This window comes from Mirounga angustirostris, unplaced genomic scaffold, assembly GCF_029215605.1.
Source record: "Mirounga angustirostris isolate CCGP_5_RB_7025 unplaced genomic scaffold, mMirAng1.0.hap1 SCAF_14, whole genome shotgun sequence".
Classification (NCBI taxonomy): Eukaryota; Metazoa; Chordata; class Mammalia; order Carnivora; family Phocidae; genus Mirounga; species Mirounga angustirostris.
In genome coordinates, this window is record NW_026991722.1 from 19,897,853 (window position 1) to 19,912,851 (window position 14,999).

Below are 14,999 nucleotides of genomic sequence, written 5' to 3' on the forward strand. Positions count from 1 at the left end.
TTTTTCCTCCTTTTTATTATTATGTTAATCACCATACATTACATCATTAGTTTTTGATGTAGTGTTCCATGATTCATTGTTTGCATAAAACACCCAGGCTCCATGCAGAACGTGCCCTCTTTAATACCCACCACCAGGCTAACCCATCCCCCCACTCCCTCCCCTCTAGAACCCTCAGTTTGTTTCTCAGAGTCCATAGTCTCTCATGGTTCGTCTCCCTCTCCGATTTCCTCACTTTCATTTTTCCCTTCCTACTATCTTCTTCTTTTTTTTTTTTTTTAACATATAAATGTATTATTTGTTTCAGGACTCTGCCATTTTGATGAAAAGATTCAATATGTTCTAACCTGGCATTTCTAATATTAAAAAGCATCTCTAAAAATGATGACTTTTAAGTATTCTATAATTCAGGAGAAAATGACAGGTTTTTTGCATATGGGTATGAATATATAATATGCTAATCCCCACAATTACTTTTAATGAGAGTTAAGAGATTTGGCAGAAGCATCTCGTGGAAAACAAGGTTGACTCCATGTTTCTAATTCCATCACTACTAGCCAACACATGTATTGTGCTTTGCTGTTTATAGAGTAACTCCAGGTACCTTATTTAATTTAATCCTTTCATTGACTTTTCAGGGAGGAAACTGAGCTTCTAATTTGTGAAGCGATATATACAGCCTCTCAGAAGCTGTAAGAGCTGGGAGTTTGGGCTCTAGAATTCTCAGAGCAGTCGGTGCTCATTCTGCTATAGAGGAGATTTGACCTTCTTTCATTTCTGGAGACCTCTGGAGGCTTTCCCTTGGCCTGGTTTCCTAATTCCCCTGGGTGTGTATGAGCAGATCGCAGTTTCCCAACTTGTCCCTCTGCCCTGTGACATCACAAACACAAAGGTCCATTTTAGAGTTATCCTTTGGAGAAATACAGGAGCTCTACCTCAGAAAAATCCTTTAAAAAAGGATAGAATGATGCCAGAAAACTATGAAAATAAAGCCATTATAACAGTGAGGAGCAGAGGGCAAGGTATGGCATGGTTGAATAATGCTGCCCTCTGATGGTGTAAGTTAACCCAAAGATAGTTAAAATCTAAGTATCCTGATGAATGGATAGAGAGACAATCCTCCCTTAATTCAATTTCCTTTGACTAAGTGTTTGGCAGACATTGGTCATCGGAGTGATTGAGGGTATGCTTCTTGCCAAGTACTTATGCTACAATCATCCCGTATTACTAAAGGCTAAGCCATTTGTTTTCACATGTCTGCAAGTTAAAGATAAGATAGACTTTCTCTCTTGAACGTTAAGGAATCTAAGAGGAAGAATATCAGAAATGGTGCTCTGTTGACTCTCCCTCAGTGCCAAATGGAGAGAGGATCCTCAATTCCCTTCCTCAAAAGAATAGGGCCAAGATTTTCCTCTCCCGTTGATGGGGCTTTTCTTGTTTGCTCTCTTTGGCATTTCCAGACTACAGACTTTTTCAGCTCCAAGTCTGGGATATATGAGGCAAAAAGAAAGCCCAGGGAACTCACCATTGTGTTATGCCTTGGATTCCAAGGTCCTGAACTGGTCTGCCTTCTCTCCACCTTTCAGAGCCTTCTTGTGTTTGTCTACATATAATCTCTAGGTTTTTGGTTGTACTCAGTGGGAAGGATAGGAAAAACACATCTACATCTTCCCAAAGTATAAGATTTTCAATTCTATTTTAATTTCAGCATTTACTTTATATTGAGGCTTTGGGAGGCAGAGCATGAATCAGACATCTATTAGAAGGGCTCAGTGTCCTTTTCTAGGCCTGGCCTTTGTAATGTTTTCTTCCTGCTGGTTTTGCTTTAGTACCTCTTTATTAAGACTGAGTTGCTTTAACAGAAAGATAAAGAGCAGAGATTAAAGGGAGCTCAGGTGGCAGTTTATTTCAGTGTAGTCTCACATTTAAAGACCTTTAATGGGTGATTAGTTTCATATTTATCGAACAATCCTAAGAGAGAATTTCTGCAACTTCTGTTAGTCCCCATTCTAGTGTACTAATGCAGATAAGTCTGAAAGCCCTGTGTTTTCAAGAGTGCTTCTAGAAATTATTTTCTTCCATCTTGAGACCTATTTCAGATTTCTGTTCATCTACGGTGACTTCTATGGTAATACCATCACAGAATACGTGGGGAAGTTCCCTGAGCTTTGTATTTTGAGGAGCGTAACATCTACCCCACCCCATCTTCCTAAAGCCACCCTTTTTTCCCTCTAGTTTTCCCTCTGAGTTCTGGGTCATCATAGTACACAACAAGACATTATGAATACTCATCTTTAATATTTTTATAAATTTTTTTAAATGTTTAATTTTCTTATGGGCTTATGAACAGTTTATGAATATTCAAAGCCAGCCTGCCTCTGTAAGGCATCCCGAGTTATTTCTCCTTATTTCCCAGGGAAATCCTGAGTCTGACAGCTCCCTCCCTACTTCTCTCCTTTTTCCCTCCTCACTGGAGCAGTCTTGAATCTTAGCCCCACCCCCTGTGGGGCAGACTTCTGTTTGCCTTCTCTGCTATTTTGATCCATATGTCCTCAACTCATTTTGTGTGTGTTCAGTATCTCTAGTCCCTTTCTAATTTTTCTACTGGGGTATCTGTCATACTGATTGGTAGATGTATCCTTATATATTCTGGGTACAATGCCTTTATTAATCATTTGAGTTTCTGAGGTTCTGAGGCTATCCTGTTCCCTCTTATTTGATGACTCCCAAGTTTTTTATTTTAGTCTAGTCAAAATTCTCAGTCTTTCCCTTTGTGGTTAATACTGTTTTGAGTTCTGTTTTAAAAAATCTTCGTCTATTGCACATTCACGAAGATGTTCTTCTATATTATCTTCTGAAAGTCTTTTGGGTCCCCAGCTTTATTTACAGTCTACATGGAATTTATTTTTCTTATGAGATGAGTTTAGGATTTTCATTTTATTTTTTTTAATATGGATATAGAGTTGTCTCAGTACCATTTGTTGAAAGGATCATCCTTTTTATAATATTCTGCCGATCATCTTTGATACACATCAAGTCTGTTGGTCTATCCCTGTGATATATGTATATGTACAATAAAAGTGGCACAGATATAGTGTAGTTAGTTTCATTAGTCTTCTATTAATGAACATTTAGAGTGTTCTAATTTTTATGCTATGAACTACATTTTATATAATATTTTGTGTAATTGTGCAGTATTTTTATAGTATGAATTATTTAATTCCATAGGATAAATAAATAGTAATGACTGTCATTATGCAATATTTGTACTTGTGCAAGAATTTCTATGATTTCATAGAAATTAATTTTTTTCTACAGTAAAACAAACTTTTTAAAGCTCTCTCATGCAAAACCAAGAGAGAGAAAAATTAAAAGACTGTCTTAAATATTGCAAGTTGCCTGCAAATTACTTGACCTTGAGAGAGAATATTACTTATGTTATTGAGCCAACCTCAGTGGGCTATTCAAAGCATGGGTAAGCATACTCACTGGTAACAACCTGGAGCCTACTGGAAATGCAGAATCTCAAGCCCTGTCCCAGCCTCCTGGATCCAGATGTGCATTTTAACAGGATCCCTCATGATTTCATAAGATCCTCCAATGCATATTAAGTTTGAGAAGCAATGTTTCAGTACATGATGTGAAACAAAATGAGACTCTCTTTTTTTTTTTTTTCAAATGAGAACGTGGTCTGTAATGTCACATGAGTGTCCACGACCTTTGTAATATTTGTAGAGGCTATAAAATCACAATTGCAATTGCATTGGATGTTGGCTACTAATTATAAAACCTTAATAGCTAAAGAAATATTAATACATTGCTGTGCAAAAGCTTACTTTCCGAAAGCATATTCATTTACCTCCTTTAGTCCACAGTATGTTCTTGTAAAGTAATACAGATGGGAGTTATTCTATCTGTTACACCGAAGCTGAGAAGCTCCCAAGTTTGGTGAGCTTGCCACAATGCATGGTACTTCAAAACTCCAGTAATATTGGCAAGAAGAAAATCTTGGCGGGGCGCCTGGGGGGCTCAGTTGGTTGGGCGACTGCCTTCGGCTCAGGTCATTGATCCCAGGGTCCCGGGATCGAGCCCCGCATCGGGCTCCCTGCTCGGCGGGGAGTCTGCTTCTCCCTCTGACCCTCCTCCCTCTCATGCTCTCTGTCTCTCATTCTCTCTGTCTCAAATAAATAAATAAAATCTTTAAAAAAAAAAAAAAAAAGAATAGCTTTGGGCGCCTGGGTGGCTCAGTCGTTAAGCGTCTGCCTTCGGCTCAGGTCATGATCCCAGGGTCCTGGGATTGAGCCCCGCATCGGGCTCCCTGCTTGGTGGGAAGCCTGCTTCTCCCTCTCCCACTCCCCCTGCTGTGTTCCCTCTCTCTCTGTCTCTCTCTCTGTCAAATAAATAAATAAAATCTTAAAAAAAAAAAGAAAGAAAATCTTGGCAAGTCAAAAGCTGTATAATCAATTCCAGTTACCTAAATGGAGTTTCGGGAAAGTATGAATAATCTAAATCCAAATTTCATCTGTCTTTTTTCACAAAGGTCGATGGGGACTCAAACTATTAGCTGGAATTAAATTTCCTTTTTTTTTTTTTATGCCCTATTTACAAGTAGTAGAATTACCCAAAGCAGGAAGCCAAAATAATAATAATAATAATAATAATAATAATAATAAGACAAACAGGCAAACCACAACATACACCATCTCTGTATCATTGGAAATTGGTTTCCCATTATATGTAAAAATCTCCATTCCTAGCCCCCCATGTCCTAGCCCCACTATCCTTATGTAGTTATCTGGGCATTCTGATGAGTGCTGGGTGTGTGGGTGTTCCTAGGCAAGACTGTTTAGTTCTGTGAGTGCTTCATCGGGCTCAGTACAGTTTGACTCAACCCCCTCCTGGAGGTAGGGAAGTCACAGATGGCCAGGAGGGAGCTTTTGACATGAATGGATATACTCATTCAAGTTCCTGTCTGAGCTAGTCAGAGGCTGCTCTGTGGCTGTTGATCTTCCATGTCTTGCATGGCATATGGGGCCCCCAGCGTCCTTCCCGCACGATGCCCAGTAATAGAGTCGTGTGTGAGGAGAGCCTGGCAGCCTGGCTATAAAAAATGGCTGCACGATGCTTCAGCACATCTTTATCTTTTTCCTTTTGCATTTCCAGTTGCCACAATCTTCAAATGGAGATTTCCCTTCTCCAGGAGAAGATCTCTCATCTGCAGTTTGTGATTCATTCCCAACATCAGAACCTGCGCAGTGTCATCCAGGAGGTCAGATTAATCAAGTGTGTTTCTCTGGTAGATGGTATGCTTACAGTAAGAAGACTGAATACAGGCAGCTTGCCTGGACTTCACAAGCAGTGAGATTTTTCTCCCCGCTGACATTTCCTTTTTCATCCCATGTAACCTGACTCTGTTTTCAATGCCTTCTTCGGTCTGTATGCCAACACCTGTTGTGTTCTCAGTGAAGATGTTTGGGAGATTGTGTTTAACTGCTCTTTAGGTTTCAGTGTTTTTTTTTTAAAGTGTTCCGAGCCAGGTAATGTACACTGTTCTTTAGAAGATTTTGGAGATTACAAGATTCAGCCCTTTTTGAGGAAGCAAGGATCTGTTTTTATAACCTCACAAACAGTAAATTTACTTAGTAGGTGTGTGGGGAGGGGGTGTCACCTGGCCATTCTTTTCTGGGAACATCCTGGCAGGTGAAAGAGAGGCTGGTGGCAGCCAGATGGATGGTGGATTGTGAACTCATACGATTTACTTCAAGAATTCTATGGATCTGGTTCAGGGGCTGTGCTTTCGACTTAAAATCAGACCTTCACTCATTTTTTACTACCTAATATTTGTTTCCAAAAAGAATCCTTTCAAATAACTCCAATGCCTCCCTGATACAAATGTACCATTTGGCTAGGACCTCACCAAAAGGCCAGAGAATTGAGTCATGGCACTTGGGAGCCAGGAAGGATGTAGGGGGCAGCCCACGTTCTCCTTTGACAGATGAGAAAACAGAGGCTCGCAGTAGTTAAGTGACAGGGCTGGTAGTGGCAGAACCAGCCTTCGAACCCGTGGGTTTCCTCTCTTCCCACTCTGTTCTGGTCATCCGCCCACCTCCCCAGTTGCACACTGCTTTTTGGCAGATGCTTTTCTTCCCAAGCAAAGCAGGCTCACCTCATTATGCCGCGGGTTGACCAGATCTCTGCCCTCGGGAGCTTCCCCATTCTGGGTGGTGGCCTTGTGTGATGGCCACCAGCCTCTGCATCGGCAGTATGACCCTGTGTGTTGGAAACAGAAGGATGGCCAAAGCTGCTCTCCACAGGAGGCATGCCCACGGGTTTGGTTTAAACAGGTTTTCCAGAGATTACAGTGTTTAATAGGACTGCCCACACGCTCTCATCCCCAGGTGCCAATTTGCCCTGCTCTTTTCTATAAGCTACTGAATCCGCTAATGCTTTGGGATTTAATTTTTTTATTTGATGGATGTCAGTGGACCACAGAAACCTGTGCAGTGTCTGACTTAAGTAACTTCCCTGTTGTCTGACAAGACTTTTCCAATTGTGTTTCCTCATTCTTAGATGGAAGGATTAAAAAATAACTTAAAAGAACAAGATAAAAGAATTGAAAATCTGAAAGAAAAAGTTCACATACTTGAAGCCCAGGTAAGGAGGGAGTCTGCTGTATAGTTCAGTGTAAATGTGAGTGTGTGTGTGTGTGTGTGCGCTCGGTGTGTTTGTGAGCCTTTGTATGAATGACACCGTGAGTCCATATAAGGGCCGGTGTGTGCATGTGTCTGTGTGGGTTTATGAGTGTCTTTTTGTGAATGTGTGTGCATGTGCATCTTCTATGCATACGAAATTATGGATTTGTGGGAGAGGTACTCCTAATAATTACTGAAGTATTAAATATTATTTTATAATATTAAATTATTAGTATTAAATATTATGAAATTACTGTTAAAAGTTCATCCAAATTTTCCAGAATGCTTGCTCTCCTGGGGGGACAAATAAGAACATCTCTCCATGTGGACTTGAATTAGAAGCTCGATCAAGACCATCTGGGGTGAATTCAGCTCTGGCCAGATGGCTGGGTTTGCTGTCTTATGTCTTTGTTTCCTTCCCGCCCTGAGATGTCCTCTTTCCTCCTCTTTCCTCACTCACACCCATCATGGCTTGCACGGTTTGCCTCGGGGCTCATCCACTTCAAGAAGCCTCTTGTAGTTTTCTTATCTTTCAGTGTTTTGAAACATAACAATAACTTACTGTGATAAGACATGCTTTTCTTCCTGCCCACTCCTTCCCCTCTACACTAGGGAAGCCCTTTATAGGCTTTCAGCTGCAGGCGGAGGCTTGGCAGCACCCTGCCTCCCAGGAAGTGCAGCAAAGCCCACTGAGGCTGGAGCACCTGAAGACGCCACCCCTGCCTCCCCCCTGGGCTCTAGCTGGTGCTCAGTGCTTCCGCCTCTGCCTCTGTCAGAGGCTCTTAACTGACCGCCTGGGCCTGGTCACCTTTTCTCCTTCATTCTGTAGTATTTTGACTTCCTGCTTGTCCCCCTGCCAATGTTACATGAGATGCTCTGACTGCCACCAGACACCTCATCATCGTTGGGGGCTTTTCTCGTCCCCAGGATAGACCACGCACCCAGCACACTGCCCCACCTTTTCTCTTGCCACCTGTTCTCTCAGCTCTCCCCAAACAGAAGGAACAAGTCATCATAACATAAAGAGGTTGTAAATAGTTTTACATCTTAAATTTTTTTTTTAAAGATTTTATTTATTTTTTAGAGAGTGAGCGAGAGAGAAACAGCATGAGAGGGGAGAGGGTCAGAGGGAGAAGCAGGCTCCCCGCTGAGCGGGGAGCCCGATGTGGGACTTGATCCCAGGACCCTGGGATCATGACCTGAGCCGAAGGCAGATGCTTAACCATCTGAGCCACCCAGGCGCCCTTACATCTTAAATTTTGTAACCAGAGCTGTGGTGTGCCAATTCTCCCTTCCCAGAGGACCGCTGTTCTCTCTCTCTTCTGGAAGGTGAACCCTATGAGCCTCAGACTTTCCTTAGATTTTCACCTTCTTTAGGCTACACATGGCTATTTGAGAAAGACCATGCTTGCAGCTCTGTGCAGCTGAAAAATGCAGGGATGGGGGAATAATTGGCTCAAAACTCGTGTCCACTCAAGTGCCCAGTAATGGCTTGTCAGTTTACATCGAGGGGTTCAGATGATGGGATTCAGACCACATTAGAGCCTCTTCCTCCCAAAAAATGTCCCTATAGGGATTTCCTCACTGCTTTTTGTACTTAGTGGATTTTTTTGGCAAATGTTACTTGATAAAATATTTTTCTTATATTATTTTTAATGTAATTAATATATATTCATTCATTCCATACCAATTAGGAAATATGAATAAGTACTTATAATAAGAACATCACGCAGACTTGCCATCCGTGGGTAATCACTCCGCACAGTTGTGTCCATCTGTATTTCTGTAGGACTCGATTTGCCTGTTCCATACCTGTGTGTATGTATTACATGGCATAATATCATACCCGTTTCATTGTATTTTTAAGCTTCATTCATTTGTTCACATTATCAATCTTGTTGTTAATCCTCTAAGTACTTACTGCGTGGCTGCTGGGGTGTAGAATTTTGGGAACTGACTAAGTTGGGGAAGTGGCTAAGTTCGGGAAAACAGTATTGGACAAAAGGGACATGAGGCCCGCACTCTGGAATTGACTGTCTAGAGAGGGAGACAGATGCATAAATGAACATGTAAATAGCACTATTGTGGAAGCATTCTGCAAGGAAAGAACAAGATGTTCTGACAGATAATACCTAGATGGAGGACTTAGCTTGGTGGGTGGGAAGAAGTTCTCTAAGAAAATGAATTTTAATCTGAGCCTAGTGAAAAATTGGGTGGTAGGGCTTGTCAGGAAGAGGGACAGGGAGCCATTGTGAGTGCTTCTAATCTAAGAGTTAGATGGAATAGCATGGGATGATATTGGAAAGGTAGGAAGGGGCTAGATCATAGACCATGCCAAAGAGTTTTTTTTCTCTATATAACAATATAACAAGAAGTCTTTGCTTAACAATCAGATTACATTTATGTTATCTTTTAAAATAGCCACTTTATTGATATACAATAATTTAATTAACTGAGTCCTTGTTATTGGACATTAGATTGTTTTTGGTATTGCTTTTGTAACAGCACTGAATTCAACATATTTATACAAACATCACTGATCATTTGTATATTTACTTCCTTCCTTAAGATAAATTTTTAGAAGCGGAATTGGTAACTCAAAGTATATCCATTTTTCAGGTTTTTGATAATGTGCTCTCTGACTCCCAGGGTTCTGCTGGATCAATCATCTCTCTTAGCAACAACAGCCCCACCTGCAGCTGCCTCTGCTCTAGCAGTCAAGTTTTTGCTCACTTTCAGTCCTTCAGGCCTGATATTTCTGATCTGCTCATAGTCTTATTTTTTCCTCTTCATTACTAAGGGATTTTAATACTTAGAAATCCTTTGTTATTATTTTAATAAAATCTAAGAAGGGAGACATGATAAACACATGTGCTCAGGTTCCCTTTTTGGACTGGGAATCCCATTTAAATCCAAGTTTATGTGTAATTCAGGAAGTTTGGTGTGAGGTAGGGATCTAACATTGTAGTTGTCTCACTTTATTGAGAAGTCTGGCCTTTATTCATGAATTTGAAGTGCCTATTATCCTAGACTGAGTTTTTATGTTGGAAATCTCTTCTGATGGTGTATCTGCCTATTTGGGCTCCAGTACCCTACTGCTTTACACATTGCACACTGGTCACACATTTTAATTGGAGATACTGTTAATCCGTCTCTGAGCTTTCACTTCACTGTGTTCTAGCCAGACATAATTAAGTGCCAGCTATCATCACAGGATTCAGGTATCAATGGTACTGCTGCTTTTAATCCAGTTTTATGTCCTTTAGTTGTGTCTGTTTATTTATATCATCCCAAAAATAAATGTTACCATCCTAAATAGGCTGGCAACTTAACTCAGATTGCTCAGGTACAGTACATTATCCAACTGGTCTTGTGGTCTAATAGTTAGACGGGAACAATGTATTTGTTTCCATTGTACTCTGTTTCTGTATTTCCAAATGCAGCAAATAATTGCTGATTAGCCACTCAGTGTTATATGCGAGAAAGCAACAGATTTGTTCCCTTCGTGGGAACTTCTTGGTTGATTGTAGACTCTCTGCAGTGATGTGCAAACACTGCTCAATACTATCTCAGATTCTCTGTACATAGCTCGATTTAAGCCTCTGTTTTTTAGTGTGTTCTTTCATAAAAGAGTCTTCAAACTATAGCAGTATCTGACGAATATCTTTATATTCTCAAAATTTCTTATCTTCAGTAAATAAATCTTTTCCTTCACAGCAAGAAGTTTTACAATGACCATTTCAGCTTTAAAAAAAGTCCAAGCTGCATCAATTTAATTGATTCATCAAATAGTTTTGTGTGTTTATGATGTACCAGGAAATGTTTCCAGTGCTGGGTATGGGTAACGCACAGAACAGACTGTCCCAGATCTCCTCTAGCTTATTAATTGAAGATACAGATAATAAGCACATAAACAAGTAAATAAACAATTTAATAAGGGAGGGACAAGTACTCTGAAAAGTGTAGAATGTGACAATGTGATAGTTATAGAGTGATGGGGGTCAGGAAGGGTATCTTTGAACCTGTGATATTTGACCAGGTACTTGAATTTGGTGAGTGTTTGAGCCATGGTTAGCCTATTTCTGGTCTGGTCCTAGTCAATGCTTTATTATGAAGTTCTTAAACTGGGGTGATTTATGCAGGGATATACTATCTTGCACTGCAATTATAAGACCACTGCCTATTTTGGAATCCATTAAATCACAGGGTGAATTGATTCCATTTATGATAAATGGTCACCCAAGCTTGAACAACCAAGTTAAACACATCACCTCTGTTTCTAAACCACAGACAGCATCATCCATACCAAAAACATTCATCTCTTTTTAGGCATGCTACATGCTTCATTTTATTTAACCTTCAAGATTACTCTTGGAGAAAGTTATCTATTACATTTTGTAAGTGATTAAACTGAGATCCAGAGAATTTAAGAAACTCGTTCAAAATCACTCATTTGAGTCTTATTGTCTTGGAAGCACAGGCTCCCGTCCTCCCATCACCACCACAAAAATCTATTTATTGGAGTGATTAAATAAGGGTGTGTTGGGGGGAGTACGTGTGTATGTGCATGTGCATATATATATGTGTGTGTGAAATACATGTGTGTGCATACAATATGTATTTAGAAATGAAGAGTTACTAAATTTGCCTGACCATTTATATTGATTTTAGTCATATTCACAGTTACTATATTACAGTGTTTTCCACTTTCCAGTGTTTTGAGTCATAGTAACAAATACTTTTTTTCTGTGGCTGTCTTTCTATCCTAGCAGGGTTTTTTTTTTTCCCCTCTCCAGAAGGGAGGTATATTCACTCATATAACTCAATCCTTTAAAACAACAACGAGGGGTGCCTGGGTGGCTCAGTCGTTAAGCGCCTGCCTTCGGCTCAGGTCATGGTCCCAAGGTCCTGGGATTGAGCCCCGCATCGGGCTCCCTGCTCAGCAGGAAGCCTGCTTCTCCCTCTCCCACTCCCCCTGCTTGTGTTCCCCACTCTCTCTGTGTCTCTATCTGCCAAATAAATAAATAAAATCTTGGGACACCTGGGTGGCTCAGTCGTTAAGTGTCTGCCTTCGGCTCAGGTCATGGTCCCAAGGTCCTGGGATTGAGCCCCGCATCGGGCTCCCTGCTCAGCAGGAAGCCTGCTTCTCCCTCTCCCACTCCCCCTGCTTGTGTTCCCCACTCTCTCTGTGTCTCTATCTGCCAAATAAATAAATAAAATCTTGGGACACCTGGGTGGCTCAGTCGTTAAGTGTCTGCCTTCGGCTCAGGTCATGATCCCAGGGTCCTGGGATCGAGCCCCTCATCGGGCTCCCTGCTCTGCGGGAAGCCTGCTTCTCCCTCTCCCGCTCCCCCTGCTTGTGTTCTCTCTCTCGCTGTGTCTCTCTCTGTCAAATAAATAAATAAAAATCTTTAAAAAATAAATAAATAAATAAATAAATAAATAAATAAATAAATAAAATCTTTTTAAAAAATAATAAATAAAAAAATAAAACAACAACGACAAGAACAACCTTAAGGTTTTTAAAACTTTTAAAAATATCACTGGAAGATTTCTGCTTAACTCTACCAAAATTATTTACTGTTCTTTCTATTTTTGCCATATCTTTATCACCTTCATTTTCATCTCTGACGTTCCTCTCACATCTCATGCATTTCTAGCTTCCTGACTAATCATGGGCTGATACGGAAATACGAAATACATCTTCAGAAATTCCTCCATTTTCTAAACACTGAAGATTATCTTATTTTATATACTCACCGTGATCCCTAAAATTTAATTTAACAAGAATGTGTTGATAGAAAGGATGCAAAAAGTAGGTTCTTTTGGAAAACTGCATCAATAAACTATCCTTGGACAGAGTCATCATAATGGCAGACATATTCTGGTCAGTGATTTGCAGTTTTGTAAAGTAGTGATGTAATAAAACTCCTGGATGTGGCTGTTCTAATGACAGGAAAAACTATGAAAATGAATCAAAAATAAATACCTAAATCTAGCAGCTTAAATAAATCAGCATGGAAGCTGAGATAAATGAACATAAAGACAGTCTAACATGATAACTCTTATGCTTTTGTATTGTTTGATACTCAGCAACTTGAGAAACTAGGAGTTTGTTTTGGAAAAACTCCCAGTAGCCTTTACGTAATTGTCCAGCCTGGATTATTTTTATTCCCATATTCATTGTCATCAGGATGTTATGATTCATATCGCTTCCTAACTTGCAGAGTATTGTATAGAGACTAGTTTTTCTCAGCAACATACTTGGCCTGTGATAGGTGCCTACGCTTGTTTGGAGTGCATATTAGCTTTATCTCCATTACACAAGGAACATCTTTATTATCAATTTATCAAATGTGAAGTACATTTCCTATGTGAGACTTAAGTGCTTAACTCTTGAAACATCACAGCAAAAAGATCATTGCGTGTGAAGATGTTTGCTCCATTTTTTTAGTTATTATGCAGCATAGATGCTGAAGGAGAAGAAGGGGCAAAATCCACATCTTGTCTCTGGTTTCCCTACTCCGGTAGTTCTTCATCTTAGCAGCACATTAGAATCACCTGTGGAGTCTTGAAAACTTTTTTTTTAAGATTTTATTTATTTTATCTTAGAGAAAGGGGGGTGGGGGAGGGGCAGAGGTCTCAAGAAGATTCTCAGCTGAGCATGGAGCCAGAAGCAGGGCTCAATCCCACAACCCTGAGATGGTGATCTGAGCTGAAACCAAGAGTCAGAGGCTTAACAGACTGAGCCGCCCAGGCGCCCCATGAGTCTTGAAAACTCTTGAACCCAGACTACAACCAAGTTAAATAGAATCTCTGGGGTGAGGCTCTAACATGAGTAGATTTTAAATCTCCCCAGATACGGACACCTGAGTGGCTCAGTCCGTTAAGCGTCTGCCTTCGGCTTAGGTCATGATCCCAGGGTCCTGAGAGAAAGTCCTGCATTGGGCTCCTTGCTCAGCAGGGAGCCTGCTTCTCCATCTCCCTCTACTGCTCCCCCTGCTCGTGCGCACTCTCTCTCTGACAAATAAATAAATAAAATCTTTAAAAAAAAAAAAAAAGCTTTAATCTTCCCAGATAATTCCAATATAAAACCAGCACTGTAGTCCAGTGGTTCTCAAATTTGAGCAGATGTCAGAATCATCTGGTGAGCTTCTTAAAACACATCCCTTGGCCACCCTGGGTTTCTCAGTAGGTCTCGCTGTAGACTGAGGATCTGTAGTTCTAGCAGATTCCCGGGTGATGCTGATATTGCTGATATCCCGAGATCACACTTTAAGAACTGTTGCCTTAGTCTTTTCCCCCCTTCTTTTCCACCTACACCATTTCACTTTGTTTTCAAGGTCCAGGTGAAATCTCCTTGTGTATGAAAATGTTACAAAGTTACTCTAGTCACACTGATTTCTGTTACACCTTTTATGTAGTAATTAATTACCTACTGCCTATGGCATCTCCTGAACCGCCTTTATTTATTTATATTTTTTAATGTTCACGTGTTTGTCTTGTCACCCCCACTATACTGTGCATCCTGTGCGCTGGAGAGAGAGATCCACGTTTTCCTGTGTTGCTTCACATTCACTCTGCTCCCGGCTTGGTGCCATAGACATGGCAGAGACTCACTAACTGGATGGATGGATGGATGGATGGTTGCGGTAGATTAATTGTGGATTAATTTCCTGACAGTTTCCTTTTTTCTGTTTCATGTTTATCAGATCTGAAGTCCCTTTAGAAATCATTGAATCTCTATGTCCTCCTGGGGCTCACCATTTACTTATTTGTAATGTAAGGAGGCTGGGCTAATTCCTATGGTTACAGAAAAATAACATCTTGCAGGGAAAAGAGCATAGGATTTGGAGTCAGGCCTGCATAAAGCCCACACATTTATATAGAATGGGTGATCAGAAACAAGTTACCCAAACAATTTGAGCTTTGCCGGCCTTATTTCTTTAATATGCGTAAGAGTAAAAGTCATCAAAGAAAAGATTTTATAGAAAGCACCTGGCAAAGGTCTTGACATTTGCTAGGCACTCATAATTATGAACTCTCTTGCTTCCATCAAAATTCTAACATCTATTTCCCCAAACCATGCATTTGGTGTTGGCTTACTTCAAACCATCAGGTGGACTTTTAGGAAATACCTTTTAAACTTCAATTATATGATTCTTTATTTAACTCCTTAGTTTCCTACTAGGGATCGGAGCTGGTGTGTTACTGTCCTTTGGAGGCCACAGCTCCACCTGTCAGCCTCCCACCCAGCTACCTTCCAGTCCCAGCCCCTGCTATTCTGGTGTATCCTTCAAACAACTC

General features: G+C 40.6%; 1 protein-coding gene across 4 annotated transcripts in view; it reads left to right on the forward strand.

Annotated features, from left to right (window-relative positions):
* The window catches only part of CCDC68 (coiled-coil domain containing 68), a 52,641-nt gene that overhangs the window by 31,132 nt on the left and 6,510 nt on the right, over positions 1-14,999 (forward strand). For all 4 annotated transcript variants that reach the window (XM_064578887.1, XM_045886675.3, XM_064578888.1 and 1 more), the window contains 2 exons: positions 5,164-5,269; positions 6,571-6,654. In XM_064578887.1, the coding sequence (XP_064434957.1) occupies positions 5,164-5,269; positions 6,571-6,654 (190 nt within the window). The remainder of the gene's footprint in view (positions 1-5,163; positions 5,270-6,570; positions 6,655-14,999) is intronic.